This window comes from Crinia signifera, chromosome 4 (assembly GCF_055691185.1).
Source record: "Crinia signifera chromosome 4, ASM5569118v1, whole genome shotgun sequence".
Classification (NCBI taxonomy): Eukaryota; Metazoa; Chordata; class Amphibia; order Anura; family Myobatrachidae; genus Crinia; species Crinia signifera.
The window spans coordinates 13,024,535-13,050,493 of NC_139220.1; the positions used below are offsets into that span (position 1 = coordinate 13,024,535).

The 25,959-nt window shown below is 45.8% G+C and overlaps 1 protein-coding gene across 3 annotated transcripts in view; it reads right to left on the reverse strand.

Moving 5' to 3' along the window:
• Positions 1–25,959, reverse strand: part of LARGE1 (LARGE xylosyl- and glucuronyltransferase 1) — a 259,637-nt gene that overhangs the window by 127,288 nt on the left and 106,390 nt on the right. For all 3 annotated transcript variants that reach the window (XM_083181138.1, XM_083181137.1, XM_083181140.1), the window contains one exon: positions 12,929–13,224. In XM_083181138.1, coding sequence (XP_083037264.1) covers positions 12,929–13,224 — 296 coding nt within the window. The remainder of the gene's footprint in view (positions 1–12,928; positions 13,225–25,959) is intronic.

Below are 25,959 nucleotides of genomic sequence, written 5' to 3' on the forward strand. Positions count from 1 at the left end.
GCACTGGGGCTCCCCCATACTGTATTATACTCACCTGGGATCCGTATGCTGTGGGTCACTATAGTACCTGCTAGACGTATATACATGCAGCCAGTCCACTGGGGCTCCCCCATACTGTATTATACTCACCTAGGATCCGTATACTGTGGGTCACTATAGTACCTGCTAGACGTATATACATGCAGCCAGTGCACTAGGGCTCCCCCATACTGTATTATACTCACCTGAGATCCATATACTGTGGGTCACTATAGTACCTGCTAGACGTATATACATGCAGCCAGTGCACTGGGGCTCCCCCATACTGTATTATACTCACCTGGGTTCCGTATGCTGTGGGTCATTATAGTACCTGCTAGACGTATATACATGCAGCCAGTGCAATAGGACTCTCCCATACTGTATTATACTCACCTGAGATCCGTATACTGTGGGTCACTATAGTACCTGCTAGACGTATATACATGCAGCCAGTGCACTAGGGCTCCCCCATACTGTATTATACTCACCTGAGATCCGTATACTGTGGGTCACTATAGTACCTGCTAGACGTATATACATGCAGCCAGTGCACTGGGGCTCCCCCATACTGTATTATACTCACCTGGGTTCCGTATGCTGTGGGTCATTATAGTACCTGCTAGACGTATATACATGCAGCCAGTGCACTAGGACTCTCCCTTACTGTATTATACTCACCTGAGATCCGTATACTGTGGGTCACTATAGTACCTGCTAGACGTATATACATGCAGCCAGTGCACTGGGGCTCCCCCATACTGTATTATACTCACCTGGGATCCGTATGCTGTGGGTCACTATAGTACCTGCTACACGTATATACATGCAGCCAGTGCACTGGGGCTCTCCCATACTGTATTATACTCACCTGAGATCCGTATACTGTGGGTCACTATAGTACCTGCTAGACGTATATACATGCAGCCAGTGCACTGGGGCTCCCCCATACTGTATTATACTCACCTGGGGTCCGTATGCTGTGGGTCACTATAGTACCTGCTACACGTATATACATGCAGCCAGTGCACTGGGGCTCTCCCATACTGTATTATACTCACCTGGGATCCGTATGCTGTGGGTCACTATAGTACCTGCTAGACGTATATACATGCAGCCAGTGCACTAGGACTCTCCCATACTGTATTAGACTCACCTGTGATCCATATGCTGTGGGTCACTATAGTACCTGCTAGACATATATACATGCAGCCAGTGCACTGGGGCTCTCCCATACTGCATTATACTCACCCGGGATCCGTATGCTGTGGGTCACTATAGTACCTACTAGACATATATACATGCAGCCAGTACACTAGGACTCTCCCATACTGTATTATACTCACCTGGGTTCCGTATGCTGTGGGTCATTATAGTACCTGCTAGACATATATACATGCAGCCAGTGCACTGGGGTTCTCCCATACTGCATTATACTCACGTGGAATCCGTATGCTGTGGGTCATTATAGTACCTGCGTGCTTGGCCATGACACCACGGATACCGCACACCACTAACATACCGCTGCTGTAACTGCATCGCTGCCATTGTTACCAATACCCTTGTTTCATTTCCCTATATGATGAAGCTACTGATACACATAATTAGTATAATTACATTAACACCATGTAGCTCAATCATTTCTGAGCACAGACATTAATCGGGTCACGTCCCAACAGGAATCAAATCTATCTTTAACCAACATTGGGTTTTATTCTTTCATATTTATTCTCCTGACCTTGCTAACTGGGACATCATGTGTTCCTGTGTCTGGTTACTGTGATGTTATAAAGATGAATGTATACAATATTATATGTATTACGTATTACTGTCACACTGATTGAGTGTCGGACTAAGGGCCTGATTCTAGTTCACTCGCAAAAGCAAATGGGGACAAAACCATGTGCACTGCAGGTGGGGCAGATGGAATATATGAGTTAGATCGGGGTGAGTTATTTATACTGGCTGCTTTATTTTAACACTGCACTGAGAGGAATCTTTTAAAATGACTTATATCCAAATGTAGATGAGCCCCAAAGCAGTTAGTAAGAGCTACTATACTCTTAGAGTAATGTGGGCTAGGTGATTGCTAGACTAATGAGGGAGAGAGGGAGATTGCTGTTATGTCAGGGAGTGTACTGCAGAATGCAGGAGGGGAGGTAACTATGGTGTAACAGTGTAATGTGGGCTAGGTGACATGAGGGAGATTGCTAGACTAATGAGGGAGAGAGGGAGATTGCTGTTATGTCAGGGAGTGTACTGCAGAATGCAGGAGGGGAGGTAACTATGGTGTAACAGTGTAATGTGGGCTAGGTGACATGAGGGAGATTGCTAGACTAATGAGGGAGAGAGGGAAATTGCTGTTATTTCAGGGAGTCTCCTGCAGAATGCAGGAGGGGAGGTAACTATGATGTAACAGTGTAATGTGGGCTAGGTGAAATGAGGGAGATTGCTAGAATAATAAGGGAGAGAGGGAGATTGCTGTTATTTCAGGGAGTCTCCTACAGAACGCAGGAAGGGAGGTAACTATGATGTAACAGTGTAATGTGGGCTAGGTGACATGAGGGAGATTGCTAGACTAATGAGGGAGAGAGGGAGATTGCTGTTATTTCAGGGAGTCTCCTGCAGAATGCAGGAGGGGAGGTAACTTTGACATAAATAATTTCCTCCCACCACACGACCATTTGTTCGAAAAGTCCCGAAAAATATTGACTGACCCGCCCATAATATTAATACACATTAATTTGCTCGCTAGATATCTATATATAAAAGGCGAAGTACTGCCAGTGACCACTAGAGGCCACTCAAAAAGCCAAATTACTCCTTTGTGTGCTAAAAGAGGTCATAACAGAAAGTGAAAGCAATTTATGCGGGGACACTGATCTGTTTCATACTTGCTGGATATGGAGATAGGGAGCTGTGAAGACAGATATTTGAGGTAGGAGCAGATAGGGACTGGGGGTGGGGTGGAGAGTTTGGGGGCTAAAAACTGTTACAGCCCAAAGTGAAAGTAAAAACTGTCACAGCTCAAAGTGAAAATACATTGCAGAAGTCATCATTTTGACTTTTAACTAGTATATTACAATGCACCCAATGACTAGCTGTCTCCCAAACATACTTTAATATTGCACACAGACTTCTAATTATTTCCGATCACCCAACATTAATTAATCTCATAAGGACTAAAAATATTAGCATGGGGGCACCCATGATATTTGCTGTGGAGACATTAATTACTAAGATATTCTGAGCACTAAATTCTTAATCATCAGCAGTGTATATATCGCACAGGGCGCTTGGAGTATTTACCGTCACCCAACATTAATTAGGCCCCCGGAGTGTGGCGAGTATCACCAGGAACGCCAAGTACGTTGCTGCCAATATCTGTGCGTAGGTGGTATAGATAACTTATTATCACCCAGCATTAATTAGGCACCGAGGGGATGAGGATTGCGGAGAGAAGCTCTGTTTCTGGGGCCTTAGTGTGCGTCACGCGATAAACCGATGGTGGGACTGAAACGTTGCGTTTGGAAATAGCCACGTATACCGTTCTGCGCATTGCATACAACCAACTTTTATGGAGAGCCACCAAAACCAGAGACTACGGAATGATGATGATCAGGATGATTAATATATTGTATTTTTAAGGAGCTACATTGCGTCGAACGCAAGTACAGTAGATGTAATATACCATAGAAATAACAGAGAACATTAAACCAATGCACCAGCTGGGAAGCAGACAAGAGGCGAGGGCCGGGTGGGTTTGGAATTTATGGTCAACAGTTATCACGTCAACAAATATCAGGTCCTCATGAGACCTCGTGGTCCAAAGGTTATCATGTTTAGCATATGGTCATTCAGTATATTTATAAGGATGACACCTGGTGGTGAAACGGTGTGCAGCCAGCTACCAGCGGTGGCACCGTCTCGAGTGTTGACAACCGGGTCTCGGCATTCACGTCAGGAAATCCTTAAGTGGAGAAGTCTGGGGATCGGGATTTCAGAAAGTATTGTTCACTAAACTCTAATCTCCATTTCTCCCCTTAGTGTCTAACCCTAACACCCCCGCCATCCAAAGACTATCCCTAACCTCCCCCTAGATCCTGACCTGTCCCAGCAACGCGTAACCCTATATGACAGGTGTCAATATTGTGAACATGTCAACATTCCGAGGATATTGACATGTTGTCTATCAACACGTTGAACCTTGGTACAATTCTAGTCTTGAAGCTTTGGTGTCGACACTATCAATATCAATGTGTTCACTATCAACAGGATCACGTTTGGGTAACTCATGGTATCTTGATAGGCAATGAGCCTGTAACAAATGAAATGCAGTCTTAGAGTTGTTGAATGGACCTAGGAGGCAAGAGTCCTTGTGGCGAGGTTAGTGCTGGGGGTCTAACACATGGAACAGGTCCCTGTTCATGAGGGTTCTCATACTAGGAGGTGGGGTGAACAGTTGGGAGGGTGAACTAGGAAGAAGTGCATGTCATGAGAGGAGAGGGGAATGGATATTTAAGAGGAGGGATAGAAGGCTGTAATGACTATGTTTGAAGCTGGCAAGACTGGTAGAGAGTCTGACTTGGTGAAGGAAGGAACTCCAGGGAAGCTCCTCAGCCTTGTAGGTGAGGAACTGGACTCTGAGGCTTGGGGGACTAGTGAAGCAGACTACAGAGGGGGAGGCCGATGCGGAGAAGATAGAGAGGACTCTTTCCTCTACCAGGGGACCTAGAGACAGCAAACCCCGGAGATTTAGGTAGTAACAACCTGGTCAAGCATGGCTGGGGAAGCTGGATGGGACAAACCTCATGGAATGAATGTGTCCCTTTCTCAATGGCCAAATTCATTTACTGCCAAACCTTACAGGCCTAAAGACCACATATATGAACTGTCACAATGGTCACCAGCTGGGGACCCCCAACTTGTCCTTATACCTGTTCTGTCTCTTAGCCTAATAAAACAATTATTTCTGCAGAGTTGGTTCCAAAGGACACCGGAGCGTCTCGTGCTGGTGTCGCGGCTAATACAGCGACTGGAGATATGTGTTCTACAGCCGGGGAACCCAGCATCTTATTAATTGGCGTGCTGCTTTATTGATACTGTGCTTTGTTATTTATCCAGAAATGGCCGCTTTCAGCAACGTGAAAGAGCCATTTAGATTTTTCTTTTAAACACCGGTGAGATTAGCACAAAATATCAGGTCAGGGGACTGCCTGCGTCCTGCTTGGGTTTGTCGGATTCAATTTACTAATGCAGATCTCAGAACCTTAAAAGGTAACCTGGAGTTTGTGCCCGACATATCTGCAACTCACACGTAGAAACGCAGCAGGAACCCAGACTGTGCGGCACCTAACAGTTCAAATCCGAGTTTGAGGTCAGGCCGCTATGAAGAGTTTAGGCTCTGGTACAGTGTGGTGCTTAAATTAGACATTTATAATACATAGTTGGACGTCCTAATGTATCCCCTACATGGGCTACACACCTAAGTGGCACTAGGCAAATGTCCTTCCATACAGAGGGCATCCTAGTACCTGCACGGATGCACACAGAGAGCGGGCTGCGCGGCGGCATTTACAAAAACTTAAAACCGGAAAACGCCAAGAGACGCAAATACAGATGTGTCAGAAAAAGCCCAGTAATGACTGATGATATACATCCTCATGTCCTCCTTTTCTGAAAATGCGCAAGGGGTATTAGCAACAAAAAATGTGTAAGGATGATAAACGCAATGGAGCTGCAGTTTGACAGAGAGACGTCATTTTCCGACAGGCGGTATTTCGTGCCCTACCATCCACGACTACAGCGTGGTGGGAGAATAAAACAGTGTGCTGAAGGCAGCGAGGCACCGTGCCATGCAGCGAGCCATGTGAGTTGATGCGGTACACTTTGACAGTGTCCAGGTCGACATTGTCGTCATTCGGGACAAAATGGGTGTGTCTGAAAAACCGCAGGTGAGCCTAGGCATTTTTGAGGAGGGTCTGTGATGTCAGCGATGACACCTCTCCTCGTCTCATTCACAGATTCGTGGAAGGTTTAGAGTTGCTCACATTTGCACAGGCGGCAAAAAAACGTTTGATGGTTTCGGAATTGTGCGTGGATTTGTGAGATTCACAGGTTTTCTTTCTGCCGGCGGCTATTTCGTCGCAATCATTTCTTTCTTTCTGCCGGCGGCTATTTCCTCGCAATCATTTGCAACTTTGCATATTAGCGAAGCAAGCTGAATTAGGCTTAGTCCATCAGGTACAATATCAAGTATAAAAAAGAACTCAGAATGGGTGTCAGGGAGATAAGATAAGTCTCGCTGAGGATCCTGATTTGGGATATTCTGCCAGCGTTACAGATACAATATAAATGGTGTTACTCCTGGAGGTGTCCTAAGGTCCCAGAATGGATTACATTGTGCGTACGATGCAATGCGCTGTGTGATGCCGCAGAATAATTGTTGTAGGGCTCGTTTCCTACACCGCGCTGCGCTGCAAGGGGGCAGATTTTCCATGTAAATGATAACAAATAGCAGCAGCAGCAATAAATGAGAACGTAGTGACAGTAATGTGCCAGGTAATGAGCTAGCTCTATTCCAAGCAAGCTGAATACACAGAAATGATTTCCTCTCTTGCCAGTGAATGGAAAGCTCTAAATCAAATATTTCCTGTAATACACAAGAGCTCTTATCGCAGAAATTTACTGTCGGCATCGGATGGGGACCTTTATTTCCGGAGACATAAACGGATTTAATACTCCTACATCTTATGTCTCTCACAGCAGGCCGCCCCCCAACCCCTCAGAGGCCAAGATGAAAAAACTAAAATTCCTATTTGTCCGGATTAGAGATTACTAAAACACCCCTTGGGTCTGATTCGGAACCAGGCGCAGCCACGATTTGTGCGCAATTTATTTCTGTTTGAGGGCCTGGTTCAGCGTTGATCACTGTTGTGTGAATTATCATCTGTTAGATGATCGAATGCGAAGTTGCGGATTGTAGCGTGCATGCACGGGCACCAATAGCATCGATAATAGCGTATGGATCTAATAGTGATCTCCTCGCAATATGACTGAAAGGAAGCCGGCATTGGGGGGCGTTAACCGGACATTTCTGGGAGTGTCAGGAAAATAACAGGCGTGCCCGAACGTTTTACAGGGAGGGTCTGTGACATCAGCTCCGCCCCCGATCAGCCTGTCTCTGCCGCCAAACACAGATTCACTGGACTTGGGAGATGGACGTTCCGGGCAACCTTAGAACTGCGCAAATGTCTGTTGACCCACGCAATGGTCCTCTTCGGATGCAAGCGGCGGATCTGAGAATCCGACATCTTTGACAATCTTCTAACAAAATATTTTTATACTCGATACATATATGCCCTGATGTGTAATTTACATTATTTATGAGTCCATGGCACAGTAATTATAGCCGCTTCTGATGTCTGTTTATAAAGACCGCTGATGGGTTATAGGATGATTTTCAACCTTTTTACCTTGCGGCACACTAAATAAGATTTTAAAATTGCCAAGGCACACCATGAGATCCCCACGGGGCAAAACACATTGGCCCCCACAGGGAAAAAAACAAACTTACTGGCCCCCACAGGGAAAAAAACAAACCTATTGGCCCCCACAGGAAAAAACAAAAACATCACACTGGTCCCCAAAGGTAACAAAATAAAATACATCGGCCCTTTACATGAAAAGAAGAGACCAGTAAATAACAGTTGAGCTGGTGGTGGCTGTAAACTGGTTTGGGCATCTCTAGATCTGGGGGCACACTTGAGAACAGCTCAAGGCACACTAGTGCGCCACGACGCAGTGGTTGAAAAACACTGGGTTATAGGATGGTTTTTCCCGGCCAACCAAAACCGAGCCAGCTCCTGTACCGCGGTATTTGGTATTGTGTTAAGGTATTGCAGTATCTCACAAACTAAAAAAAAAAAAAAAAAAATGAAGCAAAAAAAAAAAATTCTCTATATATTGGGAGATAAATAAGCCACATATTTTACATACACCTAAAATAAATTGGTTCTTTTATCGTAAGGTACAGTAAATGCAAATAGCAATTCTCCTGCACTGTTCCCAAGCAGACAGCTCTGACTGCACGCGATAAAAATCAGCTGCATCCATCGGAGCGTACGGAATGCCTACGTGACCCCCCACATTATGCCGGGTCCCTGAGCAGCCTCTGCCCTCATACAGAAACACGTTCCTTGTTTGGTGTCCCCTTGTGCTAAGAGGTGTCAGAGCGGTCTCGTCCTAAATGGTAATGGAGGCGGTAATGGATGCCAGGTACTGGGGACATGCAGACACCTCTGTGCAGCGCCATTGCCTCTCCACTGGCGGCTGTCAGCCATCAGCCTGCGCTGGTGCACTGAGGCTTCAGCAACATGTGCATGGCTGCAGAAGTAACTGTCACACAGCTCTCTCTCTGCTTGCACGGTTGCCTGAGCGGCAGACTGGGACCATCCTGTCTTGGATTCCAAATAAAAAACAGATGGGGGGGGGGTTGGAGTGGATCTTATAACACCCGCCATAGCCCTTTACCTGCCAAAAGTCAATACTACTATAAATGACTATATAATACAATAAAAAGAGCAAGAAGTTGTTTGTGATGCGCGGAACAGTTGGGACCCGGAGAGGAGAAATATATGAATATTCCGGAGCAGAATTTCCCCCTACCTCCCGCCCCAAGAGACGGCCTGACTCACACTGTCAATCTCAGTTTCACGGCCCATTTGAACCGAGCACCACTCTCTCTGGAGAGATTCCTATGTTTAAACACAACGCAGTCGGCAGAGGGGTAAACAAACCGCTAACCCGTTAGCTGCCGGAAGCAGAGGCCGTATAATATAGGAGATCGCTTAGCTTTCATTATGTCGGCATGATGACTCGTCGACGCATGAGAATACTGCCATGAGTTTTTCAGGGTTTTTATAAGGGGGTCAATGTTGACACCTGAGCATGTCAAACACCAATTAGTGTACCGCGTTACTTCCTCCGATGCTGCTGCGCTTGTCATACTTCACTGCTCCCAATCAGGGTACAAGTGGATGGTACAGTACGATAAAGTTACATTTAAAAAAAAATCGTGTGTACCATTTGATTTTTGTAGACCATTGCCTATTTGACCTTTTGGTTGTATCGACTTTTTGTCAATATCGACCTCATAAATGCCGACTTTTGACTGTCGTCTTCACGGGCCTATCATCCTGATACAATTGCACCTAGACTATGGTTCTCAGACAGCAATGCTAACCGCTGGTGTTGTTATTCCGTGACAATGGGGGCGGGGAGAGGGAGGTAGGGCGGTACAGCCTTTACATAACAATGATTCCTGGAACAAAGTATCTTTTATAACTGCACCTTGAAGATAATAACTGCATAGTAATGAGCTTTGGAAAATGAATATCTTTGTGCAGTAATGTGTTTTGAAATGCACTTACAGTAATGGAATGTTGGTACGAGTATTCCAGGTTCACTTTGTATCTGCTCAACATCGCTGAGACAGATGTGCAGAATATCCGCTAAAATTCCCAGCGTCAATCACATTTGTTATATAAATTCAAATAAAAAAAATGTTGTGTAAAAAAAAAATTGTATTTTCACTTTGCGCTGTGACAGTTTTTACTTTCACTTTGAGCTGTGACCGTTTTTAGCCCACAAACTCTCCACCCCACCCCCAGCCCCTATCTGCTCCTACCTCCAATATCTGTTTTCACAGCTCCCTCTCTCCATACGGATTGGGCATGTGTGGATACTGTAAAGCTCTGATTGGCTCCTGGCTCCTTCAGGCTTGTGAACATTCTGCCCCGATTGGCTATGGGCAGTTCTAGACCTACAAACACTCTGCTGTGATTGGCTGTAAGCTGTTTTATCGCTGTGAATGTTTGATCTGGTTGTCTATCGATTGGCTTATTATAATGATGGGTTATTTATATAGTAGAACACATAGAGCTGTATTTTGTATTCCCTACACAAGGACATATTGTTCACCTACCACAATATTTTGGGATTGTAGTATGAAACTGTAGCACCAACTGGAAACCCATGCAAACATGGGAAAACATACGGGAGAAAATGTACTAAAGCTTCTAAATGTGAAAAGTTGGGATGTTGCCTATAGCAACCAATCAGATTCTGTCTGTCATTTTCTAGGATGCAATGAAGAACTGATAGCTGCAGGGTGATCTAGTCCTGTGAATGTTGTAATGATCTGATTGGCTGCAGGGTGATCTAGTCCTGTGAATGTTCTAATGATCCGATTGGCTGCAGGGTGATCTAGTCCTGTGAATGTTCTAATGGTCAGATGGCTGCAGGGTGATCTAGTCCTGTTAATGTTCTAATGATCCAATTGGCTGCAGGGTGATCTAGTCCTGTGAATGTTGTAATGATCCGATTGGCTGCAGGGTGATCTAGTCCTGTGAATGTTCTAATGGTCAGATGGCTGCAGGGTGATCTAGTCCTGTGAATGTTCTAATGATCCAATTGGCTGCAGGGTGATCTAGTCCTGTGAATGTTGTAATGATCTGATTGACTTCAAGGTGATCTAGTCCTATGAATGTTCTAATGATCTGATTGGCTGCAGGGTGATCTAATTCTGTGAATGGGTTCTAATGATTCCATTGGCTGCAGGGTGATCTAGTACTGTGAATGTTCTAATGATCCGATTGGCTGCAGGGTGATCTAGTACTGTGAATGTTTCAATAATCTGATTGGCTGCAGGGTGATCTAGTTCCTGGAATGTTCTAATGATCTGATCAGCTGCTGGCTGGTTCTAGTCTCCTCAACTTCAAAGCCACTTATATATATGGCTGCCAATGGTAAAGGACAACAAGGGCCCATATCAATGGCCTGCAAGTTGCAGTAACTGTGGCGATTCCAGCAATTTAGGTCCTAGATTTAAAGCGGACATAATGTACAAGGTGAAACCAACCTGGTTCTGAATGATAAATTATTGGCTCTTTCCATCTACAAGCGGCTCGCAGGCTATTATATATAAACTCATAGAGTCTGTGCTCCAGCCAGGGAGAGGCAGGCGCAGGGAGAGGCAGGCGCAGGGAGAGGCAGGCGCAGGGAAACCTTCCCGCACACACCTACAACCTACAGTATTTCTGAGAACACCGATCAGATGTCTCTAAACTACTCCTATGACAATGAGGATCCGGGTAATAACATAAGCGCACGGAGACGTTATCATCCCCATTTATTGCCATGACTACAACAGCCAGCACCGAGGGGGGATTCTCTAATGTCGAGGTCTCTGAGGATGTTCTTGGAAATAGTTTTGATGCAATGACTTTTACACTGTACTCTATAGAAAGACTTTATTTAGTATGTAATTATGCTCTTTATAGTCCTAGAGAAGTATATTTCTTCTCGTGCTTTCTTAAGAAAACAGACATTCTGAGAGTATTCATTCTCTTCTCTGTAGTAAAAGGACCCAGTCTCGGGACCATGACACGGAGCGCCGCTCATTCCGATGGCCACAAAGTGTATTACGTGACAGCACCAAGGTAAAGACTGCGCTATATAACCTTATACAGTATGGAAGACACAGGAGAGTACATAGGAGCACAAGGAACGTCCCCCATGTTATCTACAGCTAAATTTCCAACTCATCCAGTAATGCAAGATAAACTCAATTACAGGCTGAGCACAGGGAAAGGAAGCTTTACCATAATGATCCCAGAGACCAGTGTTACTGGAAATGATAACTCATTCATTGCCTGATTCTGCGGGGGAAATGTATGGAGGAAGTGAAAAGAGTAGTGTACCAGTGGGGAAGTTGCCGATGGCAACCAATCAACATTAAGATAACATTTTTCAAGAGCACGCTATAAAACTATACATAACAGCTGATTGGACGTCACTGGCTCACTTTTGCACTTTTTTCACTGCAACATACATTTCCCCCAAAAGTCTCACGCCGTCGCCTCTCTAGTTTCTGGCGATTGGCACTACAAAGCCCCATTTAGTGTATAGCCGCGTGTATGACTGAGCAACCATGCCCTACTGTAGCTATTTATCTTATTATAAAAGTACTCCCAGGGTAAAATCTATATTCTAGTTATTATTATTATTATTATTAATTGATATGGCACTACAAGGTATCCGCAGCACCCAAGTACAGAGTACATTTTGCCTGGTTTTAATTACCAAGACAAAGTCTAATGAATTTTGCCATACGGATCTCATTCTCAAGCCACAAACACAACGCATTTCACCATAAGGATTACATTGCAAACTACAGGCACAATGCATTTATCCATAAAGATTCCATTGCCAAACCACAGAACAAGACATTTTGCCTTAAAGATTTTCATTGCCAGTACCAATGCATTTTGCCATGAGGATTACCTTGTCAACCTACAGACCCAACGCATTTCACCATAAGGATTGCATTGCTAAACTACAGGCCTATTGCATTTAGCCATAAATAGTCCATTGCCAAACCAAATAACAACGCATTTCACCATAAGGATTTCATTGCCAAGCCATAGTTCTAATGCATTTTGCCATAAAGTTTGCATTGTCAACCATAGAACCAACGCATTTCACCATAAGGATTTCATTGCCAAGCCATAGTTCTAATGCATTTTGCCATAAAGTTTGCATTGTCAACCATAGAACCAACGCATTTCACCATAAGGATTTCATTGCCAAGCAATAGAGCCAACACATTTCATCAGAACTGGTGGCTTTGTGGGATCCGAGGTGAGTCGCACATCTAAGGTTGGAAGCACAGTACAGTTACAGCAGCAGTATACAGCCAGCGAAGAAGAGGGGAAGTATTTGTCCCCAAAAAGAGAGGTTTTAGGGACTCTGCAATATAATATAATGCACAGTGTTTACTGTACATAAACAGATAAGCAATGGCAGCGTATATAATATGAAATTCAATGTACAATAAGATAGACAGTACCTCACACTTTTCCACCGCTGGCTGCTGCCCACACTCCGAGCTGTTCCCGGCCACGATTCCGGCTCGCAGGCTCTCGCTGTCTCCTGTCCCCTCCTCCATGGAGTACGTTTTGGAGCGGTTGCTGTGGCGATGTGATGCACCACGGCTCTGGGCCAGGTTGAGCTGCTTTCGGAGGACCCGGTTTTCTTCCTCCACTTCTCGCACGCGCACCTCCAGGTTCTCCCGCTGGCTTGAGGCTGAGTAACGTGGACTGTGTGGCTGCGTGTCCAGCGGAGACAGGGAGACGGACTTCCCATCTGCAAACAAAGGAGAGAACATAAGCCATTAAAATAACAGAAAAATGGAATAAGAAAATGTCTACAAAACACTTGTTTTCTTATGTCTACATTATACAAAATGATACAAAAACAGTAGAAAGTGTCCTAAGGTGAAATACGCATAAAACACATTCCAGTTCCAAAGGAAATTTGAGTCATATAGACTTTTCAGTAGTAAAAGGAACGACGCGCTCAATCTAGTCCATGGTTCTTGTCAGTTCTTGTAGAACACGGTGAAACGCGTTGTTGCAGACCCAGACACATTATTCTCCTGCAGCTCAATGCAATAATTTGGCAGTCTCTGGCCATGGGAGGTGGGACAATGAAGATGCAACAAAAACCCCGGACCACCCCCTTGAATAAGAAAGAGCAGATACAGGAGGCAGTCTGACCCTCTCAGGAGCTTAAAAGGCATCATCAGAAAGTAGACAGGTATGATAGATGACCTAAAGACATTCTCTACAAAATAATAATTTTATATCAACTCAGGGATTCTGCAAGCACATCTTGTTGTCCATACAGTAGCCACTCCCTCACCTGGAATGACCAGGAGACTCCAGGACTATCAGGAGACCTCCAGGACACCCAAGAAAGTAGGCCATTCTCAATAAAGGACACAACAGCCAATCACTGTCCGGTAAAGTAGGCGGAAGGAGCTAGCCCAGCTCAATCAGCAACTTACTGACTTTGTTCATACACAGCCTTTAACATGGCAGTTAGGATGTGATTGGCTAGGCATTTATCTCTCTTTATCACCATTGCATTTATCTCTTGGTAAGGCTTAATACATCTGCCCCATGGTATGGGATATAGCGCAGATACTACACTCCCAATGTGCAACGTTTGACCTGCGATTCCAAAAATTCTTTATGGCAGCCATGGCTATCTCTGGCTCCGATCTGATGCGCATCCGATCAGAATCTGAGGTAAAATATGTACGATTTGGCACTTTACATGCAATTTCTTGGTCCGATGCATCGAAATCGTGTGAAAAAGGGCCCAATTCACACTAGTGTATGGGTAACTTTATTTTTGCCCAAATGATAAACAGCCAGCCAATCAGCTGCTACCTGCTATGTCACAGACTGTGTTTGAAAAATGTCAGGTAGGAGCTGATTGGTTGGTTGTTTATCACTCTCCATTTTATCACTGAGTGCATCTGGCCCATTATCTGTTATCTTTAAGAAGCTGCTGAATAAAAAAGAAGTAGAATCTGATTGGTTGATTGGGCAACAACCCATCTTCAATAGACCACCCATCTTAGTAAATTTACCTCAGAGAGTCACTCAATATGGCTTCCTTTGCGGCGCGCAAACATCCAGCACTCAGTCCGTTGCCTTCCTTTGCAGACATGTTTTATGCAGTACGTTCACAATTCACAGCATGAACGCCAGGAAACAAAGCAAGATATACGGTTTGCGAGAACATAAAGCGTTACTATCTGGTTGCATATAGCAGCGACTGGCTGCGTAAGTGTGAGTAATGCTTTATGTTACGTATATATCACCGGCAAACATATTTTTTTTATGCTGCACTTATTCAAAGTCAGGTCTCTCAAAAAGAAAAGAAAAATACCGTAAAAGCGTTGCGGCAAGAAAAAAAAGAAAATAAGACAATACGAATTTCTTATCGGTTGTAAATTCATTTCCTGCTCTCTTCCAGCCGGTATGGCAGAAACCAACTCCTTCAAGTCTCCAGGAGATCTCGGCGGAGTAACGCCGCAAGTGAAGCCAGGTCCATTAATTAAAGCCACTAGCGGATTGGTAATTAAGGCTGTGCATCTGAAAAAAAAGACTCTGCTCTTTTAATTTGGCTGTTTGCTGCTTAATTGATCTGTTAATTAAAAGCATGGGCCATAGTTGCTCGTTTAACGCCTGTATGTCCCTAAATGTCTGATTTCAGATGGAGGTTTACACTCTAGTTGTGCCAGAAGGCTGCAGAGGCAAATGCATTGTGGGTAAATCCACGGAGCGTAGACTCACCCTCGCCGCAACCTTTTGTCGATCTGTTAGCTAATTACGGAGACGCTTAGACAAGTTCTAAAGGCCTCTTTTGTAATTATTTTAGGTTCTCGGTGCTAAAATGCAGTTGCCTTTTCTACAATAGTGATTAAATCAGTAATAGCCACAGATATAGGTATAAAATGGTTGGAACTGATACTAAAAATATTGGGGACAGGTCTGGCAACATTTGGATCTTATGCGTTAAGCCTATGGGTGACTGCATCTATATAGACAGTGGCGTAACAATAGCTCCGCAGACTCCGCAGTGGCTTGGGGGTGCTAGATAAGGGGGGGGGGCCTTATGGTCTGCGGAAGCTATTGTTAAGATTGGGGCTGTCGCCGCCACCGCCGAATCTGTTCCTGCCACTGGGACCAGCAGCGCTTCCTGCTGGCTGCAGCCCCGGCACTGCTGCTCCTCCTGTTAGAAGGTCTTTTGTAAAATGGCCGCCATCTTCACAGCAGACAATTATTAAGGATGATAAAGGAGGCGGCGACCTCCTCCTGCATCCTACATACTGTAATGGTCTGCTGTAAGGCGGCGGCCATTTTGGAATTGACATTCTGACAGGAGGAGCAGCAGCGCCGGGACTACAGACAGCAGGAACAGGAAGCTCTGCTGTTCCCGGCGGCCGCCAGCAACAGATCGGCGGCGGTGACTCATGCAGCGGTGAGGTGGGCAGGGGCAATATGGAGGGGAGGGGGCTCGGGGGCGCACCAATTTTAGTGGCGGGGGGGAACAGCCAATGTAGTTACACCACTGTATATAGATAGATAGATATCAATCTAAATACTCCTTACCTCTATGAGATGAAGTACCACCTGTGACCACTAGAGGCCACTCGACGAACCAAATTACTCCTTTGTATGCACTAAAAGATGTCATAACAGAAAGTGAAAGCAATTTTTTGCAGGGACACTGATATGTTCCAAACTTGCTGGATATGCTGGCACTGTGAAGACAGAGATTGGAGGTAAGAGCTGATAGGGGCTGGAGGTGGGGTGGAGAGTTTGTGGGCTGAAAACGGTCACAGCTCAAAGTGAAAGCAAAAACTGTCACAGCTCAAAGTGAAAGTACATTGCAGAAGCCGTAATTTTGACAGGTTTTTTTAGGGAAAAGGTTTTAGACTGTAAAGCTGGTAGCACACTATGCACGTTTTCCTTAATAATATGCACAATAACAATATTTTTAACAATATTAGCGTACATATCATCTAGTGTGTGCACTATATCGTTAACGATGCGCAATCCAGCGAGTCGTTAACGATTTGCATTGTCCTCTGAACATGAGGAAAACTGACTTTATCACCGGTGCCTGCATGTTTGCATCGTAGCGCGGCGTGGGTGGGCCTGCGCTCGGCAGGACGGCATTTACCTGCTCGTTAGTCTGAATCGGGCCCGTGGCCATTCGAGTCAGTTGATTTATCCTTATAATTGACAATCTGGTTTCTGAAACAAACAAACGATGGTCACAATGCAAATTCTGCCCATCATCTCCCCCGGATCACAATGAAAAGATCAATGTGGTGTTGACCTGGGTAACACGAACATTGTTATAAATATAAGAAATATAAAGAAAGAACTGTGCAAGCGATTTTACGGTTTCTAAGTGCCGGCTCGCAGGCATCGAAAAGTGGATAATATACATGTCATACAGAGAGGAAAAACGGCCTCTGATTGAAGTCCTGGAACTAGCACAGAAGATATACTTAGGCCGGAAGACCAGGATAAATAGATCTAAAAAGGGAGTCAGGGACGAACAAGCATCCCAAGCTATTCTACCTCTGAATGTATGCATCAATTCACTTATTTTAAGTTTAGGAAAATGCATACATGTTCTTAAGTGCTAACCTGTAACCAGTAGCACACGCAGGGGGGGTTTCTGAGTACCCGGAAACCCCCCCTGGAGTCTAGCCTGAAAGCTGAGGGTCCCCTCTTTCCATGGGTACAAGAATTTAAAAAATCGGCTCTTGGGAACCGGAAATATCTGACTTCAAAGCAGTGGTCCCCATCCAACCCTGGTAATTGCTCTTCCCAGTCAGATATTTCAGGTTCTGTCTGACTTAGAGTTTTTCTGAGGGTATATTCCAAAAGCTGAGACTCTCCCTCTCTGATGGACACTAGTATATTGTCTCTACTATTCCCTGAACCAGAGATATCACAAATCTAAGAAATCTATTTCCGGGAACTGGAGATATCTGCAGTCAAGCAAGTTGTCCTCCCACCAGACAATTATGAATAATAAGCCCACTCCACAATACACCCCTCCTCTGCGTATTAAACATCCTCTACCACCCTGGAAGTTATGTATCAGAGCCCAGGGCCGGTGCAAGGCACCGGAGCGCCCCAGACGGGGGTGGGGGGCGCCCCGGCGCTCACCCGGTCCACGGAGGACGGGGGAGAGTGTGCGGTGGCCCGGCTACTGTGCTACACAGTAGTCGGGGGAGGAGAGGTGTTGGGCGGCTGCTACACGGAGGGGGGGGGGGGGGGGACGGGTGCCGGGCGTGCGTCAAACCCGGCTACTGTGCTACACAGTAGCCGGGAGAGGGGGGGTGTCAGCCGGCCGCTACACGGAGGGGGGGTGCCGGGCATGTGTCGGACCCAGCTAGTAGCCGGGGGAGAAGGGTGACGGGCAGCTGGTACACGGGGGGGGGGGTGTTTTGGGAATGCTCTTGCGGACTCACCCCAGCCTGGCGTGTCACTCCACGGGGGGCGGCGATGGGCGATGCGGCGGCGAAAGGGGTGGAGGGGGGGACAGCTGCTCCAACTTCCGCAATCCAGTGGCCGGCGCATCGTGGTGGCGCCGGCCCTGTCAGAGCCCCTTCATTCAGCCCAGTGCCCCCTTCTCCCACCCCATCTCCCACCATATGTGCAGTAAAGGGGTAATTAGTTGAAATTACTGATCCAGGCCCTACATGCTGAGCGGTTGATATAATACCCCCTACCACCCGCAGGACATCAAAGCTTCCCCCACCCCTACCGCTGGAGGATCGGTAGAGGCCCCAATACATTGCTATGCCCAGGGGTCTACACTGCTGTTGATGGCCCTGTATGTATATGTATATATATATATATTATTTTTTTTTTTTTTATATTATTATTATTATTATTATTATTTATATACATTTGGTCTATCTATAATACTTTACCGGCCCGGCATATACTGGGTCACCTAAGTGTCCATCTCTGTGCTTTGCTCCACCCCTCTGGAAACCCCCTTCTGAAAATCCTGCGTTTGCCACTGCCTGTTACATATTAGAATATGGCTGATTTGCTAAAAATTCATAGTGCATCCTACCATATATTGTTGAATGTCTGTCCCACACAGCAAAAGCTACAGTAAAAAAAATACCGCCCCTCGTCAACCAAAAAACTCTGCTGCACAGTGACAGCGCCATGTCAGTAAATTAAGTAAGATGTCGTCATTTGCTGGCCATTTCCACGGGGCACGGTTACAGAGGTTTAGAAACGGACACTCCCAACGAACTAGTGAAATATGAGTACGTAGTATGAACGTTCCAAGATCCGTCTAACATTTTATTCCAGGCCTTTGAGTCAATTACCATCTTAATTGCTGTTCTGACCCCTCCTAGATATCGGGGGAATGCGAGTAAAACTTTAATTAATCAAACGAGATATCATTTAAGAATCTCAGTTGGCGAATGCAGATATTGAGCCTGGGAATTTGTCTGTCGATTTGGGCATCCATTCTAAATGCCACTGCGCCAATACACACATCAATCTTACAGAGCCTGTTATCCAAAGACGCTTCTGTTCAGAAACGCGTTAGTTATTGAAGTAATCAATTATGAACACGGTACAGTAAAGGGCATTTCAAGAAGAACAAAATAGTTGACAAAGTACACACGAAAAAGAGAGCTGAAACGATCAATAGCGTCAGGCTACGGCTCGCAGATAACGAGCCGCAGTGAAATCGTGAAGACGACAAGCAGGCACTCAAGGCGGGGGGGGGGGGGGGGGCACAACGTTTAACCCCCTAGAACCTAAACCCCATCTCTTCTTTTAATTCGACGGGCGAGTTCTTCCTTACATTTTCTCTTGTGTTGTTTGTACGGTCTTGATGCCGGCATCGTAACTGCCATCAGTACACTGGCACCGGAACTTTCCAAAGAGATCAGGATGCCGACGTCGAAATACCAACAGCTGGATCCCCTATGGCATTGTCCATGTACACTATGTCGTCATTCGGGACAAAAAAAGTGCGGGAAATTCATGTTGACCTTTTCACTGTCGACTATCCCATTGTCGACCTAATGCTTGTGTCCACCTTCCAACCCTGTCGACCTAAAGTGGTCAACCCAATGCCCATCGACCTAAATTGGGTCAACCCAATGGTCCATACCCCTCTGTATCAGGATGCCGGGGTTGGGCTTTTGACCACCAGGATATTATGGGATGCGGTCATCTATTAGAATGAACTTAGGTCTACAGTCATTAGGTCGACCCCACTAGGTCGACTGGCAGGAAGGTCGACCTGACTTAAGGTCGACATGGGCCAAGGTCGACATGACTTAAGGTCGAATTTGCATAAAGGTCGACATGAGGAAGGTCGACTGGTCATAAGGTCGACATGGGTTTTTCACTGTTTTTTGAGCCGACATGTGCCGACAGGCGGTATTTCATGCCCTACCATCCACTAGGGCGTGGTGGGTGAATAAAATAGTGTGCCGAGCGCAGCGAGGCACCGTGCCCGAAGCATTCGAGCGAAGCGAGCGATGCGAGGGTCCGATTCTCATTGCCAACTGTGTCCATGTCGACTGTGTCGACATTCGGATAAAAAAACAGTGAAAAACCCATGTCGACCTTCCTCATGTCGACCTTTATGCAAATTCGACCTTAAGTCATGTCGACCTTGGCCCATGTCGACCTTAAGTCAGGTCGACCTTCCTGCCAGTCGACCTAGTGGGGTCGACCTAATGACTGTAGACCTAAATGCAGTCTGACGAATGATCCCATTCCGATATTATATGTATTCCGTTTTGTGCAATATACAAATTTACGACCAGACATAAAATTTATATATATTAAAAAAAAAAACGATGGGGTATTTTTACTAAAAGGTCGATGTTGGTCGATATTTATTTTTTCGATGTTGGCTGTATTGAAATCAATCCTAATCAATATTAGTCTTCCAGGGCCAAAACCCACATTTACTGACAGATTCATTTTTAGATTATTTTTTAAGTGTTAGTAAACGGGCGTTGTAACCCTGGAAGTCCAACATCGATTAAGAACGGTTTTAAATCGACCGACGTCAATCTACATCGACCTTTAGTAAATATACCCCCACGTCTAATAAAATCTCAACATTTCAAGCATTGGCATCGGAAGTGGGGCACAGGGACTAAACAGTTCTGACACTTGAAGGATGGGCTTTGGGGGTTAAAGGTTAACCACTCCCACACGTGTCCCTGTATTGCTGTGAGTTGGCATATTAGGTTACCCTCACTGACTGGAAGCATAAATCAGGACCCAAAAATTGTCGGATTGAGATGAATTTATGCGGATTAGGAATTTCTAAATGATAATTCATTCATCCACCGCGTTTTATTTTAAAACACAATAACCAGCAGGCGCAACTGATCCAATTAATATATAAAATATATTGATCGCTTACAACAGTCTGCGGAACCCAATAAGCAATCTGGATGACTTAATATAAGGCACAATGCACACTGAATCGTGTATTGTATTTTTAAAAAACAAAAACACTTTTTGACCCATTCTGACACCTAACAGTCACAAATGTCCAGGGATTGCTCGCAGTCTCCCCCACGAGACAACACAAACGTGAAAATAAACAGCAGCGGATTCGCGGAGGGACTCCTTCCCGCAGATAAATCAGGACTGTGTGGCAGCTGTACAGATGAATGGACTCTGGTGACAATGCTGGGACACATCTCGCATGTTGACCAGCAGAGCTGTCAGGAGACATACGATTCGGAGACAGTGACGCTGAACTGTGGTCCGGGACTGCCTGCTCTGAGAGAGACACAATGCGGCCACTGAGGCGCCGGGGTGTTCCTGCGCCATGTCAGGGTATCACGGGATCGGGCTGCACTACATCATCACATTATTGATTGCAATTATCATTGATTATATCCTCAATGATAATTACAAAATTGTCAATGCAGGTGTTGCTCATAGCAACCGATAAGCTTCCAGATATTTTCTGTATAGTAGATAACTTTGTTTGGGAGCAGAGTATTTAGGACTGGACAGCCAGATCAAAGGAGGGGTTGGGGGGGTGCAAAAAAAAAAAAAAAAAGGCATGATCGGGTCATATCATATCATAGTGCAGTCCCATAGTGAGGTCACTGGTTCATAGTGGCGAAATACGCTGCACTCTCAGTGATGTCACTGGCTCCTAGTGACGGGTAGACTGTGTTTTCAGTGGTGTCACCGACTCCTAGTGACTGGCTAGGCTGCACTCTTAGTGATGTCACTGGCTCCTAGTGATTGGATAGGCTGCACTCTCCGTGATGTCACTGGTTACTAGTGACTGGATAGGTTGTATCTCAGTGATGTCAGTGGCTCCTAGTGACTGGATGGGCTGTATCTCAGTGATGTCACTGCTCCATAGTGACTGGATAAGCTGCACTCTCAGTGATGTCACTGGTTCCTAGTGACTGGATAGGCTGCACTCTCCGTGATGTCACTGGTTACTAGTGACTGGATAGGTTGTATCTAAGTGATGTCAGTGGCTCCTAGTGACTGGATGGGCTGTATCTCAGTGATGTCACTGGTCCATAGTGACTGGATAAGCTGCACTCTCAGTGATGTCACTAGCTCCTAGTGACTGGATAGGCTGTAGCTCAGTGATATCACTGGTCTATAGTGACCGTATAGGCTGCATTTTCAGTGACATCACTGGTAACTAGTGATTGGATAGGCTTTACTCTCTGTGATGTCAGTGGTTACTAGTGACTGGATAAGCTGCACTCTCAGCGATGCCACTGGTTCCTAGTGATTGGATAGACCATATCCTCATATACTGTATGTTGCTATAGCCTACAAAATGGCCTCACCCACTCTATATAGGTGTCTGATACATATCATGTCATTTGTGTATTTTAAACTATATAGCTTCACCAGTTTTCTTTTAATTATCAAACAAGAAATGAACTTTGACCGGGCAAAACGGTGAAATTTTCCTTTTAAATAATAAAAAAGAAGGCCAACTTATTTTGGACTCGGAGGAAACAAAATCCTTTTTCCGCCTGTTCAGAGCTTTGCCTTCGGAAGGTTTTCTATACAAAGCATTCGCTCCACGTGACTCACTCTGCACCCACTGTTCCCATTCTTTCCAATCCGTTTACAAGACGACGGTTCCTATTGAAGAACAAAGCGCCAAGCTGGAAACTCAGTACGACAAGTGACACGGAGAGGAGAGATTGCCGCCTGGTGCTGGTCCACCTCGCACCACTCTCCTGGCAATGCACCATTATTTATAGAATGCCTTCTCTCTGTGGCACCCTGCCTGGTGAGTGCACGGCTTTCCTAGCAGCGGGCGCCGCCAAAAATAACACATCGCCCCCCCCCCCCTCCGCTCATTCCTGATCTGTTCATTTCCTATCTGTGCTTAACAAAACAGGCTGAAGTCTGAATGTGAAATCATGTGATCTTATCTAGGACTAATGTAGTCAACATTTCATCAAGGGAGAATCCTTATCAGATGAATTAAGGGGAAACACAAGGCTTGCATGGGTAACAAATTCACTGCCGGAAGAGACAGCAGTGAATTTGTTTTAAAACGGGATAAAACTAGACCGTGCCCCAAAATTGGTAAACCCTGCTGATTTTATTCCAGATAGCCTAATAGACAAGAGCCACTCCCAAATGGTTTGCACCCTATCTGTTTGTGCAGATGCCCACCTGCTGGTTACGCTGCTGGTTCCCGACTATCTTATGACCGTTCGTTAACTGTGACGCTTGAGTTCATCGCAACAGCCTTTGTCACAGCATGTAACTCAGTGCAACACATTCTGCTCCATCTGCGATTTTATCATTATTATATTTTATTTATAAAGCAAAGTGCCGAGTAGGACAAGAAACAGGGGCATGAGTAGGGCGATTTGCTCAGCAGACATCAAGGGTGTCAAATAATTTAGTACTCAACGATGGCCTACCCATGATGACATTAATACCCCTTTCACACCAGAAAATGCAGGGACATTCCCGGGAATATTGTACCTGGATGATGCAGGGACATTCCCGGGTTGGCCCCTTTCACACCACGCTAGTCCCTGCATTTTCTGGTGTGTGGGGGCAGAGAGTGGTGGGATCCGTGCAGTGGGTTGTGGGATCCGGACTGCAGGGATCCGGCAGCGGCAGCTGAGCGCTTATAGCGCTATTTGCCGGGCAGTGGGGCTGGAGAATTTGAAAGCATTTTGAAAAGACTGGCCGGGCACTGATTGGCTGAGAGCGCCCGGTCAGTCTTTTCAGATCCAGCAGCGCTTCCCTCCCCGTTACCCGGCAAATAGCGCTACAAGCGCACAGCCGCCTCTACCAGATCCCCACAGTCTGGACCCCGCCGCCCGGACCCCGCTGCCCGGACCTCACCGCCTGGATCCCTGGACCCCGCCGCCTGGAACCCGGAACCCGCTGTCCAGATGGAAGCAAGCCGGGATGCCGGGAAAGTACCTTTCACACTGGCCTGTTTCCCGGGATGGTCCAAGGAGCAACCATGTTATGTAGCAGGGTTGAATTTCCTGGAAATTTTCCCGGGAATTTTGCCCAGGAACCTTACACACCAGCGCTAGTCGAGGCCAACCCAGGAATTCAGGCTGGTGTGAAAAGGGTATAAGTGTGCTAGGCAACAACATGAGGGAGGAGGGCCCTGCATGTCAGAGCTTGCATACTGAGAGGAATGGGTGACCAGGGTAGACTGGGGAATAAGGTTGTTCAGTACCCACTGACCAGAGAACAGTTCACCAATGATGGTCACGATTAATTATGCCATTAGTTTGTTACTGTATATCGATAGCAGGAAATCATCAACAGAAAATCATCTATGAAACATCTACCAATAGATGGGGACTCGTGAATTTGATGGGCAGGTAAGGGCTGCATAAATGGTGGGCAAGGGATGGCCATCAAGCATCAATGATTCGTAATCATCGATGGTTTATGACCGATGCAGAATAGTTTTGCCTTCGATGGTGGAGAACCGAATAGGTTTCCTTCCATCGATGTCTCAGCATAACCGAATAGTATTTTCCCAGCCAAGGTGCTAGGATATGGAGCATAGCTCCACCATAGGCCGCGGAGAGGGGGCGGGCTTAAATGCCGCAAAATGCCACGGTCGCCTCATTTTAGCCCCGCCCCCTCTCTGCGGACCCACAATTTCAGGTAATTAACCAGCGGGCAAGGGGGGGAGAGGGGGCTATTTCTAGAAAGCGGGAGACTTGTCTACCTTCCCGGGGGACCGGGAGAAGGACCCGATTTCCCGCCGGGAGGCTCCCGGCCATACCAGGAGGGTAGGCAAGCCTGCCATAAACCAGCCCCATGTTCTACCTTCCATTCTCCATTGCAGTCTGCAAATCAGCAAGTTTACTAACTTTAACGGGTTAATATCGTCTTCTCTCCGAGGGAAGGAAATTCTCCGCATTTGCACGGATGATTAGCTGCAGCTGCGCTTCAAGAGAAATTTCAGTCCATAATTAAGTTAAACTTTTAATGCCTTTGATTTGCATATGACAGAACTCACATCTCTTGTGCTGGGAACAATACAGGCGAGATTCAGCCTGCGATTGTCCCGGACCCTTTATCCACGCCGCCAGCAGTCCATTTACATATTCTTTTAAATTAAAAGGCAAGGACAATTATTAACAAAAAATAATTGCATAATTAATAAGAAAAAAAAACTTTGATAAGAGAAGCCTGAATGCTGGGGGCTCCGTGCGCTGTACCGGGAGGACGCAGAGGTAAATTCCACCCAGAAATCAACTAAAAGAGGCTCAGATAATACTCTGACACCAGCTTTCAGCAGACTTTGGCAGCACGTAATAAGGATATACTGCAGTAAAGCCTTGAAGCCTGGCTCTTGACAATATTGTCTGTCCAGCCCTTAGGGATATCCTTTAGGGCAGGCATGTCTAAACTATCCCCCCCCCCCCAGCTGTTGTGAAACTACAAGTCCCATCATGCCTTGCCACAGTTTTGCTATTAGGGAATGCAAAAACTATTGCAAGGCATGCTGGAGGAGACATAGGGCCTTATTCTAGTTCACTCTTTCTGACAAAATCCTTCTTAGATGGACAAAACCATGCGCACTGCAGGGGGGCAGATGTAAAATGCGCAGAGAGAATTAGATTTGGGTGAGTCATTTTGTTTCTGTGCAGGGTAAATACTGGCTGCTTTATTTTTAAACTGCAATATAGATCTCACTTTGAAGTAAAACTCCACCCAAATCTAACTCTCTCTGCACATGTTACATCTGCCCCACCTGCAGTGCACATGGTTTTGTCCATCTAAGAAGAATTTTGTCAGAAAGAGTGAACTAGAATAAGGCCCATAGTTTGGACATGTCTGATTTAGAGGCACTCGAGAGAAATTTCAGAGAAGGTGACAAATTTGGGCGTCAGGGGGCAGTGCCCATCAGTCGTGGTTCACAATTAAATACATCAGCAGGCCCTTACCTACTTTACTTGGGAAGTGGACAGGCAGCAGAGCTGGATTAAGATGCCACTGA